Raw genomic sequence first — 11384 nt, 5'->3', positions numbered from 1 at the left:
CGCAATCATTTCTCTGTTACATGTGTGCTTATTCAGTTATATGAACATTTTTCTTATGTAAAATTTTGACTTAATATCTTAATAGTATAAACAATTTGTAAATTGAACATCACTACAAAAATCCTTTAAGACGAATTTCGCATTATATTATCGAGTTTTCTATATTTTATACTTTTCCTTTTCTTCACATGACCATCGAAATTTCGTTCGCACCATGACTTAAGTTTCGGTCTCAATTCATCACGAATATTCACTAATTCTTTAATGTTCTGATAACCAGGATTTTTAATTGTATCATAAGTATTATATAATTAAATTTCTGTATTTATCTATCTATTTATAATAAATTAATTAATAGAAAATATTAGTTTGGCAGTGCCCCGCTAGACGTCGCTAATAATATAATATATAGGGCGCATGCGCTACTGAAGGTTAGACCCTTATGGATTTTTCCCGCGTGAAAGGTTGCAGTCAGCACCTGTCAGTGAAAATCCATCGTCACGTGTTACAAAATTGACGGAATGACGTTATTATTGTGCAGCAGATAATATAGAAGTGTTCGCGAATTCGAGAGGTTAAACCGCACTGAAGATCGAAACCTAACATACTGACAGGTGATTACAATTTTATTCTATGGATATTATATAAAACATTTTATTTAAACATATGAATCATATGTAAAATATATTTTAATTAAATGATCATATGTATTATATAAATTCTTTTGTTTTCGAAATTTCCATTTCGAGTATCGATCGGTGTAATGTTACATAATTTGTGCGTAAAAAACCAGCTTTTTCTAAAAAATTTGGGCTTTACTAAAGTCAAATTTCATTTATATACTTTTTTGTTCAATATACATTAGTAAGAAAAAAACACAAAATCAAAAATTTTCAATCAATTTTTTTCAATGACTATGTATGTATGTATGTAATTCGATACAGAAAGTAATTGGTTACAGAAATATGTCGATACATATGTTTGCGTTGGAAATTTTTTTTATGCTGATTCATAAAAAACCCTTAGTTGTCACTTGCTTTCTATTTTTTAATTAATTCTTCAGTCTCCATAAAAAGCTTTTTTCGAAATTATAATAAATATGTTTTTAAATTATTCACATTTAAGCAGTAAAAGAAGCTTTGCAATATTTTTAAATAAATTTATTGAGTTTGAATTTTGATTTTATTAATTCAATAAAATAATTTTGTATATAAATTTATTTAATTTTGATTTTAATTTCTGAATTGGCCATAATAATGGGGCACCTCAATAAATGTGTTATATCCTAAAAAAACGTGAAATTATAAAATAAATATTGATCAAAGTTTTTTAATGTTTATTTTAAGCTTATTTTTATTTTTTAGTAGGCCCACCTTTAACTTTAATTACAGCTGCAACCCTTTTTTTGTAGGTGACGCAAACCAACTGACATGAAATAATTAATAAGCTAATATTTTTCATATGATTATTAATTATTGACCCAAAATTATCATAAACTTAATCGAAACGTTGAAAACTTTCCGCTTATCAAGCATTAACCTTAGTGATTTACAGGTCGAAAATTTTGATCGAAACTGGAGAAAACCGGTATAAATCTTAAATCATCTCAATTGGATGAATGAAACGCTCTGTCCTCGTCTATCTAAAAATAACAAAAGGTCTTGAGCATATTGCTCAGAGAATCCGTCTTTTTTAAAGCTCATTAATTCCACACATTAACCTTTGACTCCTTAAGCAATTGGTGCTGTAGATTGGCGCTCAGAGTCAGTCTTCTACTGCAACTTGTTCTGTCAGTAGCACCTCTACAAAACCAGGTCTTCGCATTAGATATCGTATAATATGAAGTCACTGATTCTCTTATCCCATTCAATAAAGATTTTTTTAATAATTAAATAATATTGCCTTGACATCATTCATGATTAAATAAAAACTTTCAGCAGATAGAAAGAATAGAAAACATCCAAAATGATTGATGATGAAGACAAAGATGAAACCATCGCGCTGCAACCAATGGACAGCTTTGTCGAAGTCAAGTGAGAACGAATTTTTAAGTTTTATATTTTAAATGCTACTACAAATATATATGTTTTAGAAACGGGACAAAAGAAGAAGCGGTTGTAACCCTAGCCGAAGTACCTGATGAAGAATATGATCCGCATTTACACAGGAAAGTGGCTTACCCTACCACGTGAGTACACTGTCATTTTAAATAATTTTTATTTATATTTATATAGACGTAATTATTTTTTTAGTTATTTACCAGCATATTAAAAACATTCGAAAGTATCTAATTAAAATAAGCAAAAGTACTCATTAAAAATAGTTATAATATTTTCCAATGTTTATTAAAAAACGTTAATTTTTGAGGCTTTTCTGATTAGTTTTTGCTTAATTATATATAAAAAAAATATGAAACAAATATCAGAAATATTTTGTACATATATAAATAAAAAATAGTAATTTATTATAGATAAATATTAACGACACTACAATCATGATATATATATTTTATTTTGTGCTTATTATATAATATTATAGACACCCTATATATACATTAATCTACTACACAATTTTTATTTCTAATTGATTTCACTGTGATCTAATTTATTTAATCACAAAAATAAGATTCTTATCTAGTATTTATATGTAATTTATTTATAGTTGGGACCACAACATTGAAAAAAAATACACAGGAATGCAATGACAAAAAAAATGTTTCGTTCTATCATTTAGTTAATTGTTCACTATTATAATTCACACAACAACAATGGTTTTCAATTTTAATCGCACGGAATTTATAACTGTTTTTTTAATTACTTTGCTATATGAAACACAAAATATATTTAAGTATGTACATTACATTTACTTACATATTTATATACTTCATGTTTAGTTATATTTATCTTCGTGGTCCGAGAGAATTACTACATTATTGATTCATCGGAAGCATTATATATTTTGGCCATCACTATCAATAATATTTAAACCAGAGTTAGTGATTATTAAAATGGTATAACATAGTAAAAATTAAAATATACTTGTGAAGGCAATAAATAATTGAGAAGCGCAGGAATATTCTGCGCTTCAATGTAACTCTCCTGACGGGAGTCAAAAAAATACTGACGCACGATTGAAACGCCGTCTGATGCGTGCGTCAGAGCGATTCAAAGCGCACTTATGCATCAAGCTCGCACACGTACAAGCGAATCCGTGCAAGAGAAAAAGGGATATACCCACCGTCCGATATATAATATTTAATCATCTCTCTTTTGCGAAATTTTCTGACAAAGCGGTATAGCATGGACGCGTGAAATTTATTATGTCATCCAGTCATTATCATATATGTTTTAAAACATTTAATAATTTATTAAAATTAAAGCAAAAGACGTACCTTATAACTTTAAAATGTCGCATTTTTCACTGATTTTTATCTTAGACAACAAAATAAAACATATATCTCAGGTTTTTTCGCTTGTTTATTATAATACGTCATATTTTTTTAGTAACGGAGAGACGCTTGTGCACCTTCTGAAAGGCAGTCTAGGCACAGGAATCATGGCTATGCCCCAGGCCTTCCACAACGCCGGTCTTATTTCTGGCATCATCAACACCATCCTGATTGGCATCTTGTGTACTTACTGTCTACACGTACTGGTGAGTCGCATGCTCGATCCAATCTTCATAAGCAAGTACACTAATGTACGCATAATTCGCATTGCAGGTGAAGGCCCAGTACGAGTTATGCAAGAGGAAGCGAGTTCCAGTGCTGACCTACCCCGAGTCCATGAAGATGGCACTAGAAGTGGGTCCTCATTGGATGAGAAAGATGGCACCAGCTGCTCCCTTGGTAATCGACGTGTTCATGATCGTATACCAGCTGGGCATCTGCTGTGTGTACATCGTGTTCGTGGCTACCAACGTCAAACAGATCTGCGACGCCTACATGCCACCCATAGACGTCAAGCTACACATGTGCATCCTTTTCGTGCCCCTCGTTGGCATCAACTGCATCAGGAATCTTAAGCTGTTAGCGCCCTTCTCCACCTTTGCGAACCTCATTACCTTTGTTGGAATGGGCCTTATTATGGCGTACGTCCTAGAAGACCTGCCGCCCTTATCCGAGAGGGACATGATCGGACAAGCCTGGAACTTTCCGCTCTTCTTCGGTACGACGTTGTTCGCTTTAGAAGCAGTTGGAGTGGTAAGTCAAATAAATATCACCCACTACTTCCAGCCTTTAAATTATCCCATGTCTAAATTTCAGATCATAGCTCTTGAGAATAACATGAAAACTCCAGCTTCGTTCGGAGGCAGCTGCGGAGTGCTGAACGTGGGCATGACTGTAATAGTGGTCCTGTACGTCCTGATGGGAGCTTTGGGATACATTAAGTATGGAGCAGCTGCCGAGGGGTCCATCACTTTGAATCTACCTCAAGACGAAGCGTAAATATGGCATATATATACATATGTACCTACCTGCCGGTGGCGTGCTCCCACATTCACATTAGATCAAAATGAACGAATGCCTCTCTCTGATATTGCAATTGTTGAAAATATGGCATATCATTGGCTTAAAGTATAAATTTACTAACTCTTCTTTTGGGCCATTACCACTTAACAGTGTTATCTTTTACTTTTGATTAAAAAACACATGTTCAAAAAATCCTTATTTGCAAAATGAGAATTGAGATATTGTTTTATTTTCTTATTTTCAAGTTTTTTGTCTTTTCCTGTAAAGTTGTCAAATATGGAGTTAGAAATTTTCCCTTTAAGCCATCAATATGACTGTTTGATGTTGTATCAGGGTTTATGCCTTCAAATACAAGGCAAATATGCTATTCAATTTAGCATAGTAAATATTCAATACAGTTCTAAAATTGCAAAAAAACTTTTAAATCCGCACCGCCCTTTAGTTGAACTCTCTCAATTTTCATCGGTGAATCTAAAAAATATTCTTCAGTCGGTAATAATTATAATTATATTGATTACTACATGCATTCAACCACTGTATATTAGCGAGAGGTAGAAATTATTTTCACGCTGCGTACTGCGATCGCTCTAGCGTTTCTGTATCGTTTTGTTCGTTTCGCTGTGCGTTTGCAAATTCCACGTCGGTTGTTATGCTTCAGAGAACGCCATTGACGCAAAAGGGCGTATGTATGTGTTTATACAAGCGGTCAAGTATTGAATTGGTCTGACAACTTTGCAAACACTCAATCGATGATGAATGAATTCATCACTCAGTCTCTGTGTCCAATGTTCCCTCTAAGACAAAAAGGTCTCTTTGCGAAAAATCAGAAGGCCGAGCAGGGCGAAGCAAAATTTTCACATTTAAATGAACTTCGATTTGTTATATAATATATATTATCTTAAATAAAATCAAATACTTTTAATGATATTGATCTTAGATACTATAATTTATTTATAGAATAGTATATTAATGGAAGACGGTTATTATTATAATGCGTATTATTAAGTATACATAAAAAAATCAATGATAAAATAGTATATTTTAATAAACATAAAAATTGAACATTTACTTAATATTATTATTAAAAAATTCTAGATTTTACATTTACATAAAATTTTTATGTTGAAAACGTTTTGTTTTTGAGATAAGCATTAAAAGATAATAAAGGGTGGGACTTTCCGACATTTTGTTTCACTTATCGAGCGAATTCTGCGTATTTCGATCATAGTATACACCACCGAAGCAAAGTTAGCCAGTCAGTCATAATTTTTTTGAATTTAAATTTTAATAAAATTCATATTTCATCAAATGGCATGATTTTTTTTGACAAATGCTTCAACCTGAATTCTCCCTAAATGACGTCCATGTCTAGAGCTAATACTGACAATCAGTAAATTTTTAACTCAAATTTATATTTGCGTGGAGCGGACTACCCCGAGCGGTACTTCCTTGGGGGCGACATTTTCGCGATGGAAGGACTGTTCTTGTAATACGATTTAAAACATTTATATCCAGGAATAGATTAGAGCTAAGTTATATATGTGAAAACCGATCCGGCTATAAAATATTGTCCCTATAGATAAACATATTTTTAAGTGGCTTGAAAATCTTACCAGTTTCTTAGAATCAGTAAAAGTGAAAGTTACACCAGATTAACATATATCATCTAACATGAAAACTGTTTTGAAAATTTTATTTTATATGCATATAACATGTGAAGGATATGTAGCGTAACTGGAGGGGGAGGAGGCAAAATGAGCCGCTTATTCTTGAAAATTTTGTCAAATTGAAGACATACATTAAATTACAGATTTGGATTAGATAATTGTGTCAGCTCAAGGCATAACTGGGAATATCTGTATTAAAAATAAATAATGACAATGCAACTTCTTCAGTCTAATTCAATTCGGGACCGCCACAGGCTAAATATGTATGCAATGTTTTAAATCCATGTAAAATTTTCAGAATGGCGCAGTCCGTGAAGGTAATCTTCGCCGTAGCCATCTTTATATCTTACGGCCTGCAATGCTACGTACCCAATGAAATAGTGTGGAACACTTACGTGTTCAAGAGAGTGGAGAACAGCAAACATAAGATGCTGTATGAGTTCCTGCTGAGGTTTCTAATAGTGCTAGCTACTTGTAAGTGATTCTAGGCCTGCTTTTTTTTATATCTCTTCTATATTTTTATGCTTATTTATGCAATAACTTTTTTAATATAATAACTTATGCTTATTTGTGGTTGTCATATGTATTGATTTAAATTCTGGTTTATTTAGATTATTGTTTAAAAAACCTTTACACAATGTGCAGATGGCAACAATGAACGGCAGAAGCATGTCACATATAAGCAATGGTGTATGTACAATAGTAAGGCCAGGGCGTCACCCTAGTACTTTTTGAGCCTTGACGCCTCCCTAGCACTTTAATTGCAATGAAATTTACTTTTTAGGTATATTAAAAAAATTTTGGCATAAAATATTTCGTATAAAATTTTTAAGTGGACGGTAAAAATATACATATAACAGCAAAAAGCTGACTTTTGATGGTCTGGAAATATAATTATTTCTTGTATAATTATACGTACAGATCGTAAAATGTCACCGGAGATTTCATTCAAGTGCAAATCAAAGCAGTAAAATATATATTAAACTGGCATTATTCTCGCCTCTTTTGATTTTAAATGCACAAAGCAAGACACTAAAAAAATCATTTTATTGATGTAACTCTGTGTTGCGTGAAAATCACGCGGCAAAAAATGACCCTTCGATTAAGTGTTAATAAATTTTATTTTAACAGTTTCAACAACATTTAATATTTTGAGGTAGCCAGTGTAGATAATCTTTCATAAAAAGTTTCCCAAGCAAAGTATTGTGGCATTTTAAGGCGAATTTCATCAAAACAATTTTTGCTGGATCTCGCTTATCGATTTTTTCGAATTCTTAAAAAAAATGTAAATGACTTTCGTACATCCTGATAAATTAATTCGTCTTTTATAAAATATGAAGAATAAAAAAAGGGGAAAATGACATAATAGTTAAAAACGCCACTGAAAAACTATTATTGATAAGAATTATCCCAATTTCTCACTAGATAAACATTGTAAGAAAGTGTTAAAAAATCTAGCGATATATTATCAGAATTCATGATATTAGATCCCAATATTTGGCCAATCAGATATACTCTCAGATTTTGGCGATCGTGAATTAGAATATATTCAATTTCTTATCTCAAAACAACTAAACTAACAATGACAATATTAGAAAATAATATTTCACAAAATTTAAATACACTAATAAGGTGTCAGCTCACTTATTCAAAATACTGCAAATTTAATGTTTATTAAACTCTGATTTGTAACCCATAACTTTATGTAAAAAAAGTTAAGTACACATCGATCAGCAGTTGAAACATAGACACGCATTTGCAAAGACCAAAATGTTGAAGAAGATGCGGTATGGAAGTTTGTATGAAAAATAAAACACAATAATTTCAGCAATAAGAATATTTAAATAGCATTTAAATTTTTTTTATAAACATCTAAATTACTAATAATATGAAATATGTTTCTTAAATACCGAAATAAGTGTAGGAGGGTAAAAATAAAATACCGCGCTGTTTTTTTTATTTATTTAACACTACAACACTGCATATAGGTGACATTGTTCTTGAGTTTACAAATATCAAACATTAACGGTATTATCGGACAGATCACAGAAAAGTTTTCTGAGAAACTATATGACAGACACCGCCCATTGACGACCAATTCCTAATCGACACCGGTTCCGATGTGTTAATTTATTCGCGCCAGGAACAACAAAGAAAAACAAATTATCTCTCTTTTGTTTTAAAAAAATATTTATTAGATTATCAGATAAAAAGCTAAACTAAATTTAAAATTTAAGGATGCTATTTTTTATTGAATTTATTTGTGAAATGACGAAGTATATAAATAGTAAATTAAAGTATTTAATTAGCTTGCAGACATGATAAGCTACTTTTGTTGCAAAAAAAGCTATATGGTATCTATTTTATAATATATTTTATCCTTTCAGTTATCCTGGCAGTGGCTATACCCAGACTGGGCCTATTCATATCTTTGTTTGGAGCACTGTGCCTATCAGCCATGGGCATAGCATTCCCGGCCATCATGGAACTATGTGTGGCGTGGCCTGACGCTTTAGGAAGATACAATTGGATCCTGATCAAGGACTCGCTGCTCATCGTCTTCGGAGTGGTGGGATTAGTGGCAGGCACATACACCAGTCTGCTTGAGATCATAGTGTCCTTCATGTGAACGACACTCCTTGGTCTTGTGCTTGCCACCGAATGTTTTAGCCTGCTTTTGTTGAGCGTTCTATCAATTAGTATCAAAGATATAAAGAGATGGCTTCTGCTTGACAATAAGTCTTAAACTTGTTACATGATTTAAGGACCGGATGATATTCTTGCCATTATCCATTCAAGATCGTATTAATTATATTATGTTTTGTGTTGGATTATTCACATATGGAATAAAAAGAGCAATATAACTTTATTTTTACCAACCTTGCAATACCAAATATATTAGTTAATACAGGTTCTTTGTATGGTGAGATACTTTCCCTTTCGCTGGCTTGCGTGTTAAGTGACAAGAGTGAGTGAGAGATAAGGGCGTGCGGGACGCATGAAACGCATCTCTCATCACTCTCGTCATTAAACACGCAAGTGAGCGAAAGGGAAAGTATCTCACGGTACGCGCCTGGCTCTTTACTAATGTGTAAGTGAGAATCAGTGGCAAATTAGCGACTTACTACCTAAAACTAGTCAGCATTTAAAAAAGAATTTACCTTTAATGTGGAGAACAATGGGATGTGTTCAAGTTTTTAATGTATATCCGATCTTCTTATCTTAAAAAATAAAGAATTTAAAATTTATATTATTTGAAAAGTCGCTGATCCGTGCCTGGTTCTTAATTTACACATACACGTGATTGTATGTTTTTATAGCAAATTATTACATTGTGGTTATATTGTGTATTTTATATGAATGTGTTATATATATAATTATGTATAAAATTTCTTTCTTATAAAAATAATTGATGTCCTATTTTGACAACGTAGAAGATGTTAGTGCATCTTGTGGTAATTACAAAAGTATCTATCATTTTCCACCCTTTGGATGTCTTCGCTCATAAAACGCTATAAAGAATACTTTCCAGATAGATGTTTCAATAGTATTAAACGATTTTTCGGCCATAACAAATTATTTAGACTTCATTTCTCGAAATTATGTTTTTAACTCATAAAAGTTCTTAATGCGCAGCATAGTATTTTACAATATATCATAACACTTCCATTAAATAAAGAATCAGTCAAAAAACACATTCATGTTCATATCGCGGTGGAAGGGTAGGTAAAACCTGGTTTAAGTATATTTGCCTAAGAATACTGCCACTGACCTGATAAATAACCAGAACTCAAGCTTAGCTTTTAAATGGATAACGATAATTGAGCAAACATTGGGTACGCGTTGAAAAATTAACAATAAAAACACAAAAAGGTTGTAAATCAATTATATCATATACACACTGATAGGTGCGCAATATACACGACTGAGCCTCTGTAGATGTTAGACATTTTATACGACTATTGTGAGTTGTTGTGTTTTACCAAAAATCTAATGTATTTATAAATAATATAATGTCGTTATAAAAGCATTAATAAAAGTTATTTTACATTTTTTATTTTCCAAATTGTGCCTACTGAAAATATTAATAATACAGACACTAATAATTATTTTTTGACCTCTCGCATGGTATAAGAATAGTATAAATATTATATTATATTTTAGAAACGACTAGCGAATTTAATAAAAAATATTATGACATAAATTTTATTATGACCATATTAGAAGTTAAATAATTCTAACTAGATACTATTTATAGATTAATTATTACTCTATGAATTAAGTAATGCGTCATGCATCATATGAGCATCGTCATCCACCAGGAACGACATCAAGAGAGGGACATCAACAATATCCTCTTCTGCCTACCCCCGCAAGGAGTTCATATTACTCTCCCACTCCAGTGTATGGCGTCCCACTAAAGAATGCTTTTTTTAATGCGCTCACGCCCTTCTCCCACGGTTGCTTTAGGCCCGGGATTGCGGCCTATGAGCCATCGGATATTAAAAATCTGAAAAAGAAAAATAGCCCTAAATTGTTATGCATTATTCCGATTCCCATGCGTAATTTATTTTTATTGGAGCGGATTCTTAGATCACCAAAGCAAAGATAAAGCCGCCGGCCGGTTAGGTTAATAGAAAATTGCAGAGAAATTGTTGGTCATTCAAATACTTCGGATCTTCCGAGAAAGTATGCATATTTGAAAACATCTGGCACTTTTTCATCTGAGTGTTTTTTTTTATTACTTTAGCAAAAATAAGGCAAGTTCGAGTGTTAAAAATTTATAAATAATTTAACTTCCCGCTACTCTAATACCAAATCTGCGTAAATTATTCGCTGTCCAAGCATCTTGTGTTATCTGAATTTTAGATAGGTATAAATGCAAGTCCAAATGCGAAATGCGCCAAAGGGAGCCATAACAAAAGCTCAAAAACTGCAAACGCCGACGAATCGACCAATCGGGTCTTCGGCCACATTTTCACTCAGAGCAGCAATATTCACACAGAGCGCCACAATAATGCACTAACATTACCCTATCTTCAATGCTTCCGATCTCTTCCGGATTGTTCGCTCGGTAGGATGATGAAATTGACCAGCAAATTTCGATACACAGTTCGTACAAAAATATTATTTCTGTAGAACAATTGAATCATTTTAACGCGTTGAGCAGTGGGTAAGTGATCCATTTTGTAAATGTAATTTGCAAACTAACATTTGATTTACAGCCTTAAATTATATTAAATAAT

General features: G+C 32.3%; 1 protein-coding gene across 3 annotated transcripts; it reads left to right on the top strand.

Moving 5' to 3' along the window:
• Positions 1-424: 424 nt before the first annotated feature.
• Positions 425-10190, top strand: LOC148234476 (proton-coupled amino acid transporter-like protein acs). Of its 3 annotated transcripts, none has more exons than XM_088187461.1 (8): positions 425-614; positions 1938-2033; positions 2093-2188; positions 3504-3654; positions 3722-4201; positions 4265-4443; positions 6437-6612; positions 8526-10190. In XM_088187461.1, the coding sequence occupies exons 2-8, from the start codon at positions 1966-1968 to the stop codon at positions 8765-8767; spliced, it is 1392 nt and encodes a 463-aa protein (XP_088043587.1). In that variant the 5' UTR covers positions 425-614; positions 1938-1965; the 3' UTR covers positions 8768-10190. The 3 variants fall into 3 exon arrangements, with proteins under 3 accessions (XP_088043587.1, XP_088043590.1, XP_088043589.1); XM_088187464.1 differs by having other exon boundaries at positions 445-614; positions 1941-2033; XM_088187463.1 differs by lacking the exon at positions 425-614 and adding an exon at positions 1767-1814.
• The last annotated feature ends 1194 nt before the right edge of the window (positions 10191-11384 follow it).

This window comes from Plectrocnemia conspersa, unplaced genomic scaffold (assembly GCF_051122295.1).
Source record: "Plectrocnemia conspersa isolate PC_06_02 unplaced genomic scaffold, ASM5112229v1 ptg000006l, whole genome shotgun sequence".
Lineage (NCBI taxonomy): Eukaryota > Metazoa > Arthropoda > Insecta > Trichoptera > Polycentropodidae > Plectrocnemia > Plectrocnemia conspersa.
Note: the sequence above shows the minus strand (reverse complement) of the source record. Positions and strands in the feature narration are given on the sequence as shown.

Excerpts from the sequence above, each read along its gene's own strand:
- LOC148234476 (XM_088187461.1), top strand. The coding sequence starts at position 1,966 with ATGATTGATGATGAAGACAAAGATGAAACCATCGCGCTGCAACCAATG. Across the intron at positions 4,202-4,264 it reads CTTTAGAAGCAGTTGGAGTG|ATCATAGCTCTTGAGAATAA; the intron begins GTAAGTCAAATA and ends TCTAAATTTCAG. Across the intron at positions 6,613-8,525 it reads TCTAATAGTGCTAGCTACTT|TTATCCTGGCAGTGGCTATA; the intron begins GTAAGTGATTCT and ends TTATCCTTTCAG.